Source organism: Manacus candei, unplaced genomic scaffold, assembly GCF_025592945.1.
Source record: "Manacus candei isolate 608988 ecotype Guabito, Panama unplaced genomic scaffold, ASM2559294v1 h1tg000045l, whole genome shotgun sequence".
NCBI classification, from domain to species: domain Eukaryota; kingdom Metazoa; phylum Chordata; class Aves; order Passeriformes; family Pipridae; genus Manacus; species Manacus candei.
Genome location: NW_026138093.1, coordinates 3,749,074 through 3,767,440, shown reverse-complemented (window position 1 = coordinate 3,767,440; position 18,367 = coordinate 3,749,074). Strand labels below are relative to the sequence as shown.

At 58.3% G+C, this 18,367-nt stretch overlaps 1 protein-coding gene and 2 pseudogenes across 3 annotated transcripts; 2 read left to right on the top strand and 1 right to left on the bottom strand.

Moving 5' to 3' along the window:
* Positions 1–18,367, bottom strand: part of LOC127474815 (zinc finger protein 208-like) — a 1,262,639-nt pseudogene that overhangs the window by 858,795 nt on the left and 385,477 nt on the right.
* LOC127474817 (zinc finger protein 850-like) overlaps positions 1–18,367 on the top strand; it is a 594,864-nt pseudogene that overhangs the window by 565,782 nt on the left and 10,715 nt on the right.
* Positions 8,260–10,941, top strand: LOC127474875 (uncharacterized). Of its 3 annotated transcripts, XM_051796195.1 has the most exons (8): positions 8,260–8,470; positions 8,720–8,784; positions 8,899–9,246; positions 9,590–9,740; positions 9,984–10,048; positions 10,161–10,310; positions 10,557–10,643; positions 10,913–10,941. In XM_051796195.1, the coding sequence occupies exons 1-7, from the start codon at positions 8,350–8,352 to the stop codon at positions 10,638–10,640; spliced, it is 984 nt and encodes a 327-aa protein (XP_051652155.1). In that variant the 5' UTR covers positions 8,260–8,349; the 3' UTR covers positions 10,641–10,643; positions 10,913–10,941. The 3 variants fall into 3 exon arrangements, with proteins under 3 accessions (XP_051652155.1, XP_051652156.1, XP_051652154.1); XM_051796196.1 differs by lacking the exon at positions 10,913–10,941 and having other exon boundaries at positions 9,990–10,048; positions 10,557–10,694; XM_051796194.1 differs by lacking the exon at positions 10,913–10,941 and having other exon boundaries at positions 10,557–10,694.

Below are 18,367 nucleotides of genomic sequence, written 5' to 3'. Positions count from 1 at the left end.
TTGGGACACTGGGGAACCCTATGGAATCAAGGGGCCCTTGTGACACTGGGGAAACTCGTGGGAAAATGGAACGTAGGGACACTGTGCAACTTCATGGAATCGAGGGGTCATTGTGACACTGCAGGGTCTCATGGAAACAAAACAAAATCCAGGCTTGTCCTGGTCCTGAGAGTGGTCCAGAAGGGAGGCAGCAGTGATTTCTCCCTACAGACCCACCACTCCAGTGGTCTCTCCATGCAGTCCATGCATGTCCTGAGCATTTCCCCCGTGCCTCCCTGCCCTGAAGGTTTCTGGCCATCAGGCTGGAGCTGAGGGGGTTGGGCAGGTGCCTGAGGAGGGGGTAGAACAAGGGCTGTGTCCAACTGTGCCAGGAGGGCTGTGCTGGGCAAGGATGAGGAGGCTGCACAAAACAGTGGCACTGGGGAGGTAAGAGCAGCACATGGAGAGACCTTGTGCCTGCCCACACTGGGCAGGAGCTGCCCCAGGATGGCAGCTCTGAAGTATTCACAAGATATCCCTGTAGACAGGAGGGGAAGACTGGATTTAAAAATCAGGCTGGAAAGCAGAGAGCAGGAGTGTCATGGTATCAGTGCAGGAGAGTTCCAGCCCTGGAGCAAGGTCACAGAAGAAGTGACCCAGTACATGCACTGCCCTCAGAAGATCCCACAGCATCCTGGAGATGCTGGAAGGGAGCCCAGTTCTGCTTCACAAGTTCCCAGGGCCTGTCCCTGCCTGTGCTCCAAGGGCTTCCAGCCCCCAGGACTGTGCTCAGAGAGCACTCAGGCCTTACAGCGAGAAAGGGGCTCAGGAGGACAGTGTGGAAGTGGCAAGAGAGCAGCTCTGCAAAGACCAAGCCCTGCTGCTCCCTGGCAGTGCTGCTGGGCTGGGATTATTGTCCCCTTCCCGTTTGCAAATACCCCCTGTCCTGCAGTGTGCTGTCCTTTAGGAACATCTGAGAAGAAGGGTCTTGGACAAAGAAGGCACTACAGGGTCCTTTATTTTGTTTAAAGACTCAGAGAGCACAATTCATCATTTATACAGTCTCAGTGTCAAAATCAAAAGATGGACACTAAATTAGAAGGCAGATGCATAATAATATTTAATTGCAGAGAAAATTATTACAAGAAGAATGTGATGACCTGCAAGAAAAACCTGAGCAGGAAGGCTGGGCCATTAAGGAGTCCCATTCTGAATGCTACACACCAGAACATAGGCACTTTATTGCTCCAGAAAAGCATCCAGTCATCATTTTTCTGAGGGCATCCTTGAGCTCCTGGTTCCTGAGGCTGTAGATGAAGGGGTTCAGTGCTGGAGGCACCACCGAGTACAGAACTGATAGTGCCAGATTCAGGGGTGGGGAGAAGATGGAGGGGGGCTTCAGGTAGGAAAACACAACAGTGCTGACAAACAGGGAGACCACGGCCAGGTGAGGGAGGCAGGTGGAAAAGGCTTTGTGCCGTCCCTGCTGAGAGGGGATCCTCAGCACAGCCCTGAAGATCTGCACATAGGAGAAAACAATGAAAACAAAACAACCAAATATTAAACAGGCACTAACCACAATGAGCCCAATTTCCCTGAGGTAGCCTGAGTGTGAGCAGGAGAGCTTGAGGATGGCAGGGATTTCACAGAAGAACTGGCCCAGGGCATTGCCCTGGCACAGGGGCAGGGAAAATGTACTGACTGTATGCAGCAGAGAATAGAGAAACCCTGTGGCCCAGGCAGCTGCTGCCATGTGGGCACAAGCTCTGCTGCCCAGGAGGGTCCCGTAGTGCAGGGGTTTGCAGATGGCAACGTAGCGGTCGTAGCACATGATGGTGAGGAGGGAATATTCTGTTGGAAGAAAGAAGACAAGCAGAAAAACCTGTGCAACACATCCCATGTAGGAGATGGTCATTGTGCCCCAGAGGGAATTGTGCATGGCTTTGGGGACAGTGGTGCAGATGCAGCCCAGGTCTGTGAGGGAGAGGTTGAGCAGGAAGAAGCCCATGGGGGTGTGCAGGTGGTGGTCACAGGCTACGGCGCTGAGGATGAGGCCGTTGGCCAGGAGGGCAGCCAGGGAGATGGCCAGGAAGAGCCAGAAGTGCAGGAGCTGCAGCTCCCGCCTGTCTGCGAATGCCAGGAGGAGGAACTGGGTGAGGGAGCTGCTGTTGGACATTTGTTGCTTCTGGACATGGGGAACTGTCATAGGAGAAAAAACAGTGACAATAAATGGGGACCCAACTGAGCAAAATCAAAGCCATTCCCATACACTCCACTCCCCTCCCCTCCCTCTGTCACACAGAGACAGTTTTCTTTTTCTAGCAGTCCTTCCTTTAGCTCTGTGCATGCAGCCCTGGTTGGTGCTGGCCATGTGTGCAATGAAGGGCAAGGCCTCTGCCCACGGGCTCTTGAATTCAGCCCCACTCTGCAGAATTGGCAGGGAAAGGGTTTTTGCCAGTGCTCAACTCTGTCCTGTGAAACCTCTGCCAATGCTGAAGGGCCTGTGAGCATCTGCACCTCCAGTGCTAACCCATGGCAGTTGTAAAGGCAGGGTAAGAGTTTGGGGGGTTTACAGCTCCCCCTGTGTCTCCCCTGGTGATTATTCTGGGATGTCAGACACTTCATCATTTCTGCTGCCCTTGGGGAAACAAAGGGAGTTCTGTGAGGGAGAGGGATGAGTGGAGAGGGAGGGGATGTGGTCTGTCACTCTTTTGTGTTCCAGGATTCTCTGGGCTTTCACTTTCTCAGAGGGATGATGATCACACCCCAGTGTTTCCCTTATAAAACACCAGATACTAATGAAAGCAGATGGATCCATCACAGACCCTCAAATGTCTGTCCCTTTCTCAAGGTCTCAGCACCACACTGGTAGCCAAAAACACACATGGCTCATTTCCCCAACCCAACAGCATTTTCTACATTGTTGAATTCTGTGCTTTACCCTGGGGCTTTCAGATAACACAAAGATAACAGAAAGGTGTTCATCCTGGAGGGAAGTTCCCAGCTTGAAATGAAACTTTAGGGAGACAGCTGAGTATCCTGATGATGGCATTTGATTCAGGGAGATTCAGCTCCTTCCCTGGATACACTGACAGCATTGCCCAGAGCCCCCCAGGGCAGAGGAAAGCTGGGACACTTGTTCCCATGGACAGGGCTGCAGGAGAGGACCCACAAGGGCAGGGGGTGACTCTGCAGCTCAAACTGCCCTGCCCAGAGAGCCCCACAGCACCACCAAGGGAACAAGAACCCTGGCACAGACAGGAGAGGAACAAGGCCCAGCACAGGGAGGGTGGGGCTGGGAGAGGCCAGGGCAGAGCCCACCAGGCACTCGGGGCAGGGTCACCCTGAGCCAGCTGTGCCACCTCCCAGAGCCCAGCAGGGCCGGGCAGCTGCTCCCAGCCCTGTGCTCTGCTCAGGGAGCTGGGCCCGGGGCTGCAGAGCTGCCCCACGGCTCTGCTGCAGCTCTGCCTGCACGGGAGGGGCTTCAGCCCTTGGACCCCCCGGCCCTGAGGGCAGAGGCTTGGCTGGATGGGAGAGGAGGGGAGGGGACTTGTTCAGAGGGAGGGCTATGCACTGGAGGGGTCATATGGGGATCTCTAAACATTCCATGACACTGGAGGTGTTTCAGTTGTTTCCCTGTGCCATGACTTCGCCCTGACAGCACTCACAGATCCCATCCCAACCTCTGTGCACTCACCTGGGCCCTACAGAAACCTGCCTGTTTGCAGGGCACTGACTGGGCACTTCTTGTTTGCAGGTGGAAAAGGGCAGGTCAGGAAAAAACTGACGGTTCCATCAAAAGTAATACTGCTTCTGTCAAAGGCAGAGGAGAGGCTGAAGGCACTGTAGGAAGCTGCTCTCAGCTCCACTGTTCATTCAAAGTTACAGCTCAGGAGTCTCAGTGACTTGTCCAACATGAGAGCTCCTTTTCCACTTCTCAGCCTCCAGATTCCTCAGGAGTAGGAAACTGAAAACACTGACTAAGAAAAGCTCCTTTCCTTCCTAATAATTGTGCTTTGTCCTTCCCCTTTTAAAGTTCCCCTGGAAAGGTCCTGGTGTGATCTGGATCTGTGAGCAGCCCTGACCCCACACAGCACTCGTTCAAGGGCAGGAAGACCCTGCCTGGGCCCTGCTGGGCTTCCCTCCCTCCACCTCCAGCTTCTCCCTGTAGAGATGAGGGCAAATGGCCATGTAGGGCTACTGCTGACCCTGGCAGGCAGCAAAGTCCCTGCCCTGGCACAAAGAACCCTGGAACACGGGGACCCTGCTCTGCAGGACAGCCCCGGGCATCCCTGGCTGCACCCCCACCCTCACACCCCACAGCCATCCCTGGGAGAAGGAGCCATCCTGCCCTGTCCCTCTGATGGTGTCTCAGGGAAGCCCAGTCCTGGAGCACATCCTCCCCCTCTGCAATAGAGAACCTGGGATAGTCCTGACAGATGCTCAAGGCTGTGGGATGTGCAGCTTTAGGAGAGTCTTCCAGGCACACAAGTGACATTGCCCTACATCTGTAGACTCACTCTGCAGAGCCTGTGAAATTGTATCCCCAAGTGAAGTCTCAGCTGAACACCTCCCATCTTTCCACTGCCTTTAACCTCATTCTGCCTTGCTTCTCTCCTCTCCTGGCTGCTGGGCTGTGCAGAGGAGCTGCTCACCAGCAGAGCTGTCTCTTTGAAGCTCTTCTTGCTTGCCAGGAGCTCCCTGTGTGCCAGGAGCCCAGCCCAGCTCAGCAGCACAGCAACAGCCCCAGGCATTTCATGACCCTCGGGGGGTTTGATGTTGTTTACATGAGACTCAGTCCCTGAGAGGAAGTTCAAACAACTTCTCAAGAACTCAAAGTGAGATTGAAACACTGAAGTTTCCTTTAGTGCTAATGAGTATCATTGAGGGACACAACTGAGAACGTGTCCCCAGGTTCCAGTTAGAGCAGAAAAGTGCAGACAGTGATGACAAGGATGGACAAGCAAGGGAAAGGTGGCTCTGATGCTGAATAAACCTTGACTTGTTTTCTTAATCCAAAGGACCAAGCCCTGACCCCCAGCCCCTGGGAAGGCAGATCCTGTCCCTGCCTCATTCCTCAGGGCTCTTCCTGGGGCACTGGGATGTGGGATGTGCAGTGCCAAGGGCAGGACCATGGGGTGGCACCTGCCAGGCTGCTGAGCAGGGACAAGGAGGCCATGAGGCTCCAGGGCTGCAAGGGGCACTCCCCTCCTCCTGGCATCAGGGGCACAGACAGCAGCCCTGGCCAAAGGCCTGCAGAAGGTGGCTGTGTCAGGGCCTTTCAGCTTCTCCCCATGCCTGTCTCCTCTCCAGCCCAGGCTGTCCTACGGTGTCCATGCCCTGCCCCTTTCCCTGCAGGCTGTCGTCATCCCCCCGGCTGCCCCACCTGGCTGGCACCTTCCTGCACTGACATCTCTGCGTCCTCCCTGGCTCTTCCTGCACACACAAAGCCTTGGCCTCATCCACACTCCTTCTGGGTGAAGTGTTGCGCCACAGCACTGCCCTCAGGGTGAAACTCCGTTCTCTTTGTTTCCAGTCTGGATCTCTCCAGCTGAACTTGGCATTGTTTCTTTATTTCTCATGCTGTTTCCTGCTATGACAAAAGGATCCTTCATCTCTGAAACCCCTCTTCAACCCTCTCTGGCTACCCCTGCACTGTCCTCAGTCTCCACACCATGGAGCCCAGAGCTCCTTAGTCCCTACAGAGTGGTCATGGGCTTGAGGCCTTCAAATCTTTTCTTGGGAGATCCCTGGGTACTCTCCATGGTGTTTGCAGATGAACACATGGTGCTCACAGTCTAAGGAAATCACAAGGATACGTTTTACAAAGGCCTGTATTGGCAGAATATGGGGCAATTGCCTTAAACTGAAAGATTGGAGTCTCATATTGATAATAGGGGTCACAAGTCCTGCCAGCAAATCTGCTCCAGTGTGGGCTCCTCCCCGGGCTGCAGGGGGGTCTCTGCTCCACCCTGGACTCCTCCACAGGTCACAGGCCCTTCAGCTCGAGTTCACGTGGAGTTCCAGCCACCAAGGAGCCCCAAACTCTGACACACAGCCAGGAGCCCCAGACAGCACCAGCAGCTGCAGATTTCAGCAGCACATCCCAGACACATCTGTGGGTACCTCCAACACTCCCAGCCCCACCCTGGACACCCACAAAGGCTGTTGTGGTTTCACCCCATGCAGCCCCCAAGCCCCTCCTGGCCACTCCTCACTCCCCCACCAGCAGGACAGTGGAGAGAACTGGGAGAGGAAAAGCTGGAAAAGTCGTGGGTTGAGATAAAGACACTTTAATAAGGACAAGCAAAAGCTGCACGCAGGAGTAAAACAAAACAGGGGATTCATTCCCTGCTTCCCACGGTTGGGCAGGTTTTCAGCACCTCCAGGAGAGCAGGGCCCTATCCCATGGAATGGTGGCATGGGAAAACAATCTCCATCACTCCAAACCTGTCCTGGCTATGTCCCCTCCCAACCTCCCCCACACCCCAAGCCCCTCCCCAGTGTGTCTGTGCGAGGGGCAGGAAAGGCCTTGGCTCTGGGTAAGCTCAGCACTAACAAAACCACCTCTGTGTTCTCAAGCCTGTGCTCAGCACAGAGTATTGTACAGTGTAACTTTATTGCACGAGTTAACTGAAAGGTCCATTGTGTTTTTTAGCAAGTCAACGAGATGTCCCCCATGATCAGAGCTGAGTTCCTCCTTGGCTTGGCCCCATACTGCAAGATGGACACAAATACCCTTGAAACACAGTGGGAGAGGTCATACACAGGGGTGAGAAAGATGATGATGGGAGGCAGATTCTGTGGGCAGGGGTCGCTGGCCCCTTGCCCTACAGCAGGGCATGCACAGACTGTTGCTATCAGGTGATGAACAGGTGGGGTTTGGCTGCCACTCAGGCATCACCTTATACTGGGTACTGGCCCTACGTGGTGTAATGTGGAGCTGATAAAATGGGGTGTCAGGACTGCTGGGGTGAGCGATCCTCATCCTGCCATGGAGACTGTGTTGCTCCACGGGGACGCCCGCTAAGCACGGGCACCGACCAGCTGCTGCAGATCCTGGCAGCCGTGGCCTGTCTGTGTGGGTAAGCACAGTTTATTGACAGGAAGCAACTGAGAAAGCAAATGTTTTATATCCTTTTTTAATATCCTTGTAATTCCCTTTTTACTAGTTAATACTGTAGTAAAAGCCACTCATAGTATTGTTTTAATATCCTTTAAATGTTCCTTTAATTCCCTTATTACTAGTTAATACTATAATAAAAACCGTTCATAGTACTGTATGAATGCCAATTGACAAAAGTAGTTTTTTTCTATTCTTTTTTAGCTTTTGATTCTCTTTGCTAGTTTTTTATTCTCACTGCAGTAAAAGATGTTTTGTAGTGTTTGAATGTCTGTTGTACTTGTCTTTATTCTGGGCATGTATTCAAATGAACTAATACACAGGGGCACAGCTCTTTGGGGCAGGAGACGAGCAGCAGCCTTGCCAGGACTCGGGGCGATGGCAGGTCTCCTTGGGCCAGGACTTGCCAGAGTTGCTGATTTGGGTGCAGCCCTGGCCAAAGGGCTGCCAGCAGCATTGGTGCCCTTGCCCACACCTTCCTTCTCAGTGTCACCCCCCGTGTTTAGGATGGCCACCAGCCAGCACTTCTCCCAAGGAGGCCGTGCCAGCTTGTGTGGAAGGCCCCGTGCCCTTCCTGCTGCAACTGAGTCGGCGGCCGAGGGGGCTCCTTGTGCTGCTGTGAGCAGGCACAGGAGGGGAGTGTTTGCTCATTTCTTGAGCTGTTCCTACAGTTCAGGTCCAGCCAGATTAGATACTTCAGAGAGCAGATTCCCTCCAAGGTGGGGCAGGTTGGCGGGGCTGGGGGAGGCCCCAGGCCACGTGGCACTGTGTCCCAGGGCCCTTTGTGACACGCTGGGCATGGCCGGTGGGATGGAAGGGGGCAGGGTGTCCAAGGGCCCTTTATGACCCGTGGTGACAGAGGTGCTGCTGGTGACACGGCCACAGTGTCAACAGTGCTCCTCGGAGCAGGCGACGGGACAGGACGGGACAGAGCGGTGCTGTGCGGAGCCCCCGCGCAGCCAACTCGTGCCTTGCTGATCCGGAGCGTTTTGGAGGATTTTCTCACTTTCAGGTGACCTCGAGGCATTTCCACAGGATTTGGAGACCCGGAGTTTCTCCAAGGTGTCTCTAATCCCTGTGGCAGGTGCCCTTGGGACCCTTTTGCAGGACTTGGAGACCCGGAGCTTCTCCGAGGTGTCTCCAATCCCTACGGCAGGTGGCCTCAAGGCCATTCTGCAACTTAGGGCCCGGAGTTTCTCCGAGGTTCTCTTTCTCTCTTGCAGGTGCCCTGGACACCAGACTGTGGCATGGCAGGGAGACGCTTCAGCCTGCTCAGGCTGTTCCGGAGGAAGAAGGAGGAGGAAAGCCCTGGGGCTGCTCCAACACAGCAGCCTGAAGAGGTGCAGCAGGTGCAGCCCCCGCAGGAGGGTGAGTGCTGGAGCTGGGCCACAGGGCTGGTGGCTGCAGTCCCCTTGGCCTCATCCTGTCCCATCCCATCTGGACATGCCCAGGGAAAGGGAGGGGGGCAGAGGGGCCGGGGCTGATCTCCTGGCAGCCGTGCTCCATCCACTGGGCATCCCGGGGCTGGCCCTGCCTGCTCCTGGAGCCCAGGCCTGGGCTGTGTTCTCCGGCCTCTCCCGCACACCCTCAGCTCTGAGCGCGCTCGCTCTTTGCCAGATGCAGGCCAGGAGCGGACAGAAGAGCAGCTCCGTGCCCGTGGCCGCTTCCGCAGGGCAGCACAGGTACCTGCAGCCATCCCCGCCTGGGCTGGGCCTGCTCTCACTGCTCAGCCCAGCACCGCTGTCGCAGCCCTCCAGGGGAAATCCCTCTCTTCCCTGCCCTTCTTTCTCCTGCAGACATTTATGAAATTCATGGGCAGTCGGCGTAGAAAGTCCAGGGTCACACCAGCTGATGTCCAGGCCCAGCCTGACACCATCCCGACCCAGCTGACAAAGCCTGATGTCAGCACCGCGTCGACTGCTGTCCCAGCACAGTGTGACACCACAACCAGTGATCACACAACCCACTGGGACACCACGTCCACCGATGATGTGTCACACTGTGACTCTGTGCTGCCTGGTCTCACGGAGGAGGCCGACGCCACAACGACGGAGGGCGTGGCGAGCACTGAGGCCGCGCCTGTTCAGCGCCTGGCCGATACCCCCAGCCTGGACTTTCTTGAGGAGAGAGCTGTCTCTGCTGAAGTAAGCAGCCTGTGGCCCCCCAAGCTGGGTGCGCTGGGCCCCCTCAGCCTTTGAGGCTGGCACAGTGTGCTGGGAAGGGAAGCATTTCTCAGGGGAAGCTGGGCAAGTATCTAACTCTGGCAGCTCTCCACCTCTCCCCGGTGCATCCTCCAGGCCAGACTGTGGGACCTGGGGACCTGGGGCTGCTCAAGGCATCTCCAGTCCCTGGGGCAGGTGCCCTCGAGGCCAGACAGTGGGACTGGATGAGGCGAGGCATTTCCCAGGCTTCTCTCTTGCAGCTGCCTTCAAGGCACGACTGCAGGACTTGGGGAGCCAAAGCTTTTCCATGGCATCTCTACTGCAGGTGTCCATAACACCAGACAGAGACATGCAGCAGAGACCCCCCATGGTGCCCAAGCTGGCCTGGGTGAAGGAGGAGGAGAAGGAGGAAAGCCCTGGAGCTGCTCCAGCACAGCAGCCTGAAGAGGTGCAGCAGGTTCAGCCCCCACAGGAGGGTGAGTGCTGGAGCTGGGCCACAGGGCTGGTGGCTGCAGCCCCCTTGGCCTCATCCTGTCCCATCCCATATGGACATGCCCAGGGAAAGGGAGGGGGGCAGAGGGACTGATCTCCTGGCAGCCGTGCTCCATCCACTGGGCATCCCGGGGCTGGCCCTGCCTGCTCCTGGAGCCCAGGCCTGGGCTGTGTTCTCCGGCCTCTCCCGCACACCCTCAGCTCTGAGCGCGCTCGCTCTTTGCCAGATGCAGGCCAGGAGCGGACAGAAGAGCAGCTCCGTGCCCGTGGCCGCTTCCGCAGGGCAGCACAGGTACCTGCAGCCATCCCCGCCTGGGCTGGGCCTGCTCTCACTGCTCAGCCCAGCACCGCTGTCGCGGCCCTCCAGGGGACAGCCCTCTCTCTTCCTTGCCTTTCTCCTGTAGCTGGTTTGCAGATTCATCAGGGGCATTTGGCATGAAGAGGCCACTTTCATGGCCACTGGGGACACAGCAAACTTGGACCTCTTCAGTGCCCAGACCAGCGCTGCCCTGCTGGATTTGCTTGTGGAGAACGGTGTCTACAAAGCAAAGCAAGTAAGCAGCCTGTGGCCAGGGCTCCAGTCCCCCAGGGATGCTGTGGCCCCTCACGTCCGCTGCTCTGGGTCCCCTCAGCCTTTGAGACCAGCAGAGTGTGGTGGCAAGGGGAGCACTTCTTGGGGGAAGCTGGGCAAGTTACTGGTTCTGGCAGCTCTCCATCTGTCCCCTGTGTCCCCTCCAGGTGCCGGCCATAGTCAAGTGCATCCACCAGTGGCTCACATCCAATGTGTCTGATGAGCACAGGCTGGACAAGACTCTTGTCCTGCTGACCGAGGCACACCCCACGGATGTTGCAGTGACCCTGCTGCGCTCTGCCCCAGCCTGTGACAGGTATGGGGCCCACCTGCCTTGAGGGCTCACCTGCCTTTAGACCCCATCCCCCTGGACAGCCTGTCCCAAATGGTGTGCCAGAGACATGGAGACTTCCAGGACACTCCAGCTCCTCTCTTTGCCAGCTTTGGCATGTCAGCCCCCAATCCTGAGGCCAGCCTGCCTCCCTGCCCCACAAAGCACCGTGGCTCTGTCACCTGGGCCCCGCAGCTACCCAGGCCACAGCGCTGTGTCCCAGACCCCCCTGAGCCAGAGTTGTGACTCCACAGAGCTGCTCGCACCATGTGGAAGACGCTCATCTCCTTCAGACGGACTAAGGAGCCGGTGCTGCAGATCCTCTTCCATGTGCTGGAATACTGGCCAGCGCACAGGAGACGCACCTCTGATGGGGATGAGAGGGATGTCTTTGCCCTGGCTGTGAGTTTCTTGAGCTGACCTCTGCTCGCCCCCAGGTTGCCTCTGGGACGCCTTTCCATCCTCCCTCACCACTGCTTCTCCCTGCCCCAGGCACTGGGCTGCAGGCCTGGTTTAGGGGCAGGTTCAGGGGCAGCAGGCCGGGGGATCCCCCTGTGTCTCCTCTGGCCTGTCCCTGCCACGCTTGGGCCCTGCCACATGGACATCTGGGCCCTGAGAGCTGTCTCTGGGTGCTTTGTCTTTGGCAGGCAACTGTGGCACTCTGGGAGATCCTCCAGCTGTCCCACTCCTGGTGCCCAGGGGGAGTGAAGAACAATTCCCCCCGCCTCCTTCTGACTCTGCTCTTCCAAGTTTTCATCAGCACAGAGGAGATGTCAGAGGAGGTCGAGACCTTCTGGAGGCGATGCCGGGAGCAGCGCAGCCTTCCCCCCAACCCCAACAGGTGCTCCATCCCAGTCCTCTCTCCCTGCCACGCCCTCGGGGCTGGGGCCAGGGCTCTGTGCCTGACCTGGGCTGTGCTCTGCACACAGGTTTGCAGTGCAGACCGTTAAAGCCCTGCTGCGCCAGCTGCTGGATGAGGACGTGTTGATGGCGATCGGTCGCAAGTGTGGCTGGGACATGCTCCTCAAGGCTGACACCCACCACTATGCAGTGGGTCTGCTGGCCAGGTGAGAGCCCTTTCTCCCCACTGCCCCTGTCATTTCTGCCCTGTGCACAGGCCACCACACACAGTGCCCTTGTGCTGGGCCAGAGGGCCTTGGCAGCCAGGGATGGCTGAGCAGAGTGGAAAAGGCGGAGAGGGGCGGCTGCACAGGAGGAGCCACCTCCCAAAGTGCCCACGTCCTCTCCCGGGGTGGTGGCCAAAGACCAGGCCTGTGTGAGTCAGTCCCAGGAGAGCTTTGCCCACCTGGCTCAGGGTCTCTGGCACCTTTATTCCCCCTTGCAGGGAGCTGTGCCGTTTCTCCCGCTCCTTCTGCCGCAGCATCGCCGTCAGCCTGCTCCCGCGGCTCAGCAGGGGAGAGCCCCTGTGGGAACTGCCTGCCCTGGCGTTCCTGGTGGAGGTGAGCCTGATGGCGAGCGCTGCCTGGCCCAGCTGCCTCCCCCTCTCTGCCCTCTCACAGCCGCAGCCGCCCGGGACGGTGCCTGCACCCTGTGCTGCTGCCTGGGCCCAGCCCCGGGCGGGTCTGGGCTCCTGCCGGCCGGGCACCCCGTCACTGCTCCCTGCCTTTCAGGTCCTGCACTGCCTGAACCCCAGACAATGTGGGCCCAGCGTCCTGCAGATCATTTCCAGGCACCTGCGCAGGCAGTGCCCCGAGAGGCGTCGCCTGGCGCTCCGAGGCCTGCTGGTGCTCAGCAAGGCTCCCGCAATGGTGAGCAGGGGGCAGGGGCTGAAGCCGGGCCGGCAGCGTGAGGCTGGGCAAGGCAGTAGCTTGGCCTTGGCTGGCCTTTGGCAGCTGTGGCAGCTGCTCCCAGCTCTCCTCCTCCCCGTTCAGCTGCCCGACTCCTTTGGGATGCACCTTTGGCCTCTGGGCCCCGCGGCAGCAGCGTGGGGCTGCACCACAGCATTGTGTTCCACACAGGCTAAGAGCATCCGGAGCCTGAATGAAAGCCTCCTGGAGCTACTGCAGGATGCAGACACAGACACAGTTCAGATGACTCTCTCTGTGTTCATCAACGTGCTGGGCTTGAAAGTCATCGAAATATCCAGCCCAATAGCCCTGAAGTTGCTTGAGGTGCTGCGGCCACTCTTTGACAACGTAAGGCTCTGTGCCCCTCATCGTGGGCACTGAGTGCTACCAGGAAACTTTGGGCCCAGTGTCTTTTCAGGCCTGTGCCCCGGTGGGCCTGGAGAAGCCAGTGCTGAGGTCTTTTCCTCTTCCTTTGCACCAGGAGCACAGCCAGCTGCAGCAGCACTCCATGCTCCTCTTCCGGGAGCTGATGGAGGCGACAGAGAGGAGCAAGAGCCTAAAGCCATACGTGTACCTGAGTCTGGTGCCATTCTACTTCAACTGGCACGATGAGAACCAGCGTGTGGCAGAGGTGAGGACTCATAGGCTCTGGTGTCCCCATGGCAGGAGGCTGCTGTGCCTCCTGCCCTGGCCCATGGTCGCCTGCAGCCTCCTCCTGGCCTTGGCGCAGGGATGCGGGTGCTGTGCCCTGGGCTGCGGTGCCATGGCCCGCTCTCTGTTGCTGTGCAGGCCTCTCGGAGAGCACTGTTTGGTGCAGCCAAGTTCCTGCAGTGGAGGGCTCTTGAGCAGTTGGTGACCATGGAGCAACCATGGAGGTTTCCCGAGTGCCTGGTAAGGATGGCCCCAAAGCCCCAGCCCCTGGCTCCCCAGGAGCACCCAGCCCTCTGCTCCCCCCAAACCCGGCCCCAGCGGCTGCTGGCCAGGCCTCAGGGCTCTGCGGGCAGGGGAGCCCCGTGCTGGGGGCAGGGAGCGCCCGGCCAAGGGGCAGAGCCTGAGCCGAGCCTTCCCTCCGTGCCCTGGCGCTCTTTGCAGCTGGAAAAGGACAGGAGCCGAGTGGGCCAGTACGTGCGCCAGGCCCTGCTGTTCCTGGAGAGCCCAGAGGAGCCCCTGCGAAAGCTGGCCATCAAGTTTCTGGGTGAGCCACAAGGCCGGGGTCCCTCCCCGCCCCGCTGCAGCTCGGCCCCAGCCCCGGCTGCTGCAGCGGCAGCAGGATGCGGCCCAGGGCATGTGGAGCCCCGAGTGGCCTGGTGCCTGCTGCCGCCCTGTGCCAGCCCAGCCCTGGGGCGTCCCCATGCGGGAAGGCCCCGGGCTCAGCCCTGCCAGGGCAGGAGGCCGTGTGGCCGGGCTGGCAGCGCCGCTGCGGGGGACCTGTGCCTCTGGGGCCTGACAGGCTCTGTGTTCCCAGGGATCGCCGCCAGGTCCATGAAGCAGGAGCAGCCAGAGCTGCAGCTCATCTGCCAGGGTGAGCGAGGGCACCTTCCAGCTGATCCCCTTGGGCCCTGCTCCCTCCTGGCCATGGCAAGAGCTGGCTGGGATGGCCCTGGCAGGAGGGGCTCCTCACATCCCCACACCCCTGGCCTCTCACCTTGGCTCTCTTCCTTTCTCTTTCAGCCCTTCAAGGCATGACTGATGACAGCCCTGCCATCTCAGACCTGGCCCTTCAAACGCTTCACATCATCAGAGCTGTACGGAGAACTTCATTCTTCCCATTCTGGTAGTCTCCGTTGCTGCCTCTTCCAGCCTGTAGACATGACAGATGACATCAGACTCGCCGTGGCAGGCCTGGCAATTCAACACTGCCATGTGCTGAGAGCTGTACAGATGGCTCCCCACTGCAGATTCCAGCAGCTCCAAGACTGGCTGTGCAGGGCGTGGAAGACCTGGCCTTTTCCACAGGGCAGTGTCTGCCTGTGCTGCTGCAGCTCTGTGGAGAACTGATGCAGGAAGCTCCATCTCCTGGGGCCACCTGAGCCTGTGGGGAAGATGCCTCTTCCCTGCAAGCACCTCCTTTGAGCCCAGCATGGGAATATTACATCCATGTTATCATATACAGAAGCCCAGGAGGTTTTTTTGGTGCCCAGTGTGCACAGGGCCTTGGGGAAGAGGGGAAAAGGGCTCCCTGTGCTCAGCAACACTTGCCCCGCTGTGCAGCGTGCCAGCAAAAGACCAGCAGGGGAGGGGGCGCTGGGAGGCCAGGAAGGGGTGAGGTGCTGTGGAGGCCCTGATGGGACAAGGGAGCAGGAAGCCTTGAGGGGAATCTGTGAGGGGGTGGGTGGCAGAAGGCTGCGAGGGGACAGACTGGGTGCAGGCTCCAAGGGGCAGGGTGGAGGGAAAAGCCCCCAGGACTTGGGGGGGGCAGAGGCCATAAGCAGCCCCCAGGCAGCCACCTCCTTCCCTGCCAGCCGGCTGCTCTGGTGCTTTCCCGAGGCCTCTCCCAGCCCTGTGGCAGAAGCCCTGGAGGCCAGGCCTCAGCAGCAGGGTGGGCACACCCCCAAGGGGGCCAGGCTGGCCTGGCTGGGGACGAGGGCAAGGGGTCCCTGCCGGGGCACGTCTGCCGGGTGCTGCCAGTGAGGAGCAGTGGCACAGGCAGGGCTGGCGGCCAGCCTGGGCCCCCACGGCTGCCCAGGCCAAGGGGCTGTGGCCAACACCCCCCTGAGCCAGAGCTCTGGGCCCACAGAGCTGCTGCCACCACGGGCAGGGTGCTGGGCTCCTCGGGCAGGCCTGTGCACTCGCTGCTGCCCAAGCGGCTCCGCCCCACAGACAACAGCACCAGAGGCTGCCCAGGAGCAGCAGCACCCACAACGCCTGGGCCTCCTCATCCAGGCACCCACACCCGCCAGGACATCAAAAATGGGCAGACTGTGGGCACAGTTGCACCCGCTTTGGCAAAAGGCTTCAGGGCAAGTGGCCACCACAGCTTTCCAGTGACTCCCCAGCCTCACAGCAACCCTTGGCAGCTTCAGCTGCAGCCTGACATCCTGACTGACTTCAATGGCCCTGTTTGAGGCTGGACGTGCCTTCCACACTCAGGTGTCCCCAGCCAGTGCCACTGGTGCCATCCTTAGAGACTCTGCTGGGACACCAGCCTCGGGCTGCAGCTGCTCAACCTCTCCTCCACGCAGGCACCTTCAAAACATGGGCATGGGCTTCTAAACTCTATGTCCAGCACCTGAGGGCAACAAGGGGCACAGCTCTTTGGGGCAGGAGACGGGCAGCAGCCTTGCCAGGACTTGGGGCAGTGGCAGGTCTCCTTTGGCCAGGACTTACCAGGCTGTCCCTCAAGAATCCCGGGAGCAGGCAGGGAATACTGAGCAGAGCAAGCCCTGCCCAGATGTCCCATCAGGAAGACACTGTTCTAGGGGGAATTCACTGGGTCTACTAACTCTTACTGACTGGCTTAATGACTCAGCCGTGGTGTGTCCCTGTCACTCAGATGCCTTCTTGGCTGCACGTGACATTGTGATTCATGTGACTGACAATACCTTTAACATCCCTGTAAGTGATCCTTGTTATTTTAGTTGTAGCACAGATCAAAACGTATCTACCCTCCATTGATCATTAATAATTCCCATGGGCAGAAGAGCCACACTGGGGCTCCCAGGGAAGCAGAAGCTGGGAGGATGATGCAGGATACAGTGAATGAAGGAAACTGTGAAATGCAGAAATCCTCAGTGGGTGGCTGATTGCTTGGATCATCTCTGCAGCAATCCCGGCAGCTGCCGCAGCCACGGCTCCTGCTGCACTGGCCATTCAGTGCAGGCCATGCCTGCAGTGCCAGTGTGTGGGCACTGTGGCAGCATCAGGAGCAGAGGGTTCAGAATCTGCCTGGTTTCAATATTCCAAGTCCTCTGGAAGCACATGGGACAAAGCCCCAAGACAAGGAGCCCGGGTCCTGGCCCTCTTGGCCGTGAACTCTGCGTGTCCAAACAAAACAGGGGCAGAGGTGGGACCAAGCGGAGTCACTCTGCACCTGCCCTGAGTTCATGGGAATGCAAAGGGAGGATGGACCTTGGCTGAGTGCTTGGAGAGAGAGAAGGTTGTTTCTCCAAGTGCAAATGCACTTGAACCAGCCTGCATGACCAGCCTGTGTTTTTCTCTGGTGGCTGAACACAGCCAGCACATGAGGGGAGGGGAATGTGTGGGATCAGGGCACTGCTTTGGGGCCATGCTGGGAATTCTGGTGGACTAAAAGACAAACACTGAGCACTGCTCACAAGAGAAGAGGAATAAAACGGGACACAGAAAAGTGTCAGTGGACAAGTCCCAAAGTGGAACTCTGTGTGTGCAGCCTCATTTTCTCCTTCAGCTCCCACAGGAGAGGAGGCAAAAAGTGGGGGTTGGGACCCCAAAACTGTTCGTGGGGGAAACTGGGGACTGAGGGGACAGTGGGAAAGTGGCAGGAACAGGGAGAAGGGTGGAAAGAGGGGGGTGGTCTGGTGGGTCCAACGGTCTCATGGGGGTCTGTTGGCACAGAGGGGATGGCGTAGGAGGGTGGCCCCCTGAGCTCCCAACTTCCTGTGGGGTGCTGGGGGCTGCTGGATCCAATCTCAGCCTTGGATTATGACAACACTTTCAGTTTAGAGTAATTACAGAGGTGTGACTGAAACACTTTTGTCCCCCAGGTTTTAATGATGGCAAATCAGATCTATTGATTGAAAGGAATTTATTTAGGGTTCCAAATGATCAGACACTACATCTTCATCAGAATTTTTTACTGCACAAAATACACACTAAAAGTACTCGTAGTACAGGATAAGATAGAATGGTGCTTAAGAAATTGTTGAAGTGATTCTACTAGACCGGGCAAAACCCAGTAATTCTTAATTAGAGGCGGATGGAACTCCAGCAGACCAACGCCCAGGGGGAGATCTCTGCTCTCAACCTCCAGGAGTGACCTTGGGGGGTCCCCAGCCAATGCAGAAATTTCCACACACACACCCCCAGGAAGGCTTCTGTTGGTGAAAGGGGACTGGCCCTTTCTGGTCAAAAGGGATGGACTGACAGTCACTGGACACCAGGGGTTGCCTCACCATCAGGGGCTTCATTCGGGGTGGAAGCAGTGGCCAAAGCTCTTCCCACAGTTGAGGCACTTGTAGGCTTCCCTTACTGGTGGGTCTGTTGGTGTCTGGTCAAGTGAGAGCTCTGGGTGAAGCTCTTCCCACACTCCCCACACTTGTAGGGCCTCTCCCCAGTGTGGATGCACCGGTGGGTGACAAGGTGGGAATTCTGGTTAAAGCCCTTCCCACAGTCGGTGCAGCGGAAGGGCCTCTCATCCGTGTGCGTCCGCTCATGCAGGAGGAGACTGGAGCTGGTCTGAAACCTCTTCCCACAATCCAAGCACTTGTAGGGCCGTTCCCCAGTGTGGATGAGCTGGTGGGAACGGAGGTTGGAGCTGTTCCTGAAGCTCTTCCCACACTCCTCACACGTGTAGGGACGTTCCCCACTGTGGATTCGCCGGTGTTGGATCAGGTGGGAGTTCCTGTTGAAGCTCTTGCGACACTCCCCACACGTGTAGGGACGTTCCCCAGTGTGGATGTGCTGGTGTCTGAGCAGGTCTGTGCTCCACCTAAAGCTCTTCCCACATTCCAAGCACCTGAAGGGTTTCTCTCTGCTGGGAGGCTGCTCAGGGACCACCAGCTCAGAGCTCCCCCTCAAGTTCCAGCCACCTTCCCGGCACAGGCTGGCTCTTTCCTCCTCAGAGCACCCTGGGCTGGCTTTGGAGCCCCTCCTGCGGGGGGATCTCCGGCCCTTTTCCTCCCCGCTGCCTTCCTGCGCCGGGGAGCCCTTCAAAACGGCCTCTCCCACCAGGGTCTCACGGGGGGATTTGTCCTCCGCGCTCTC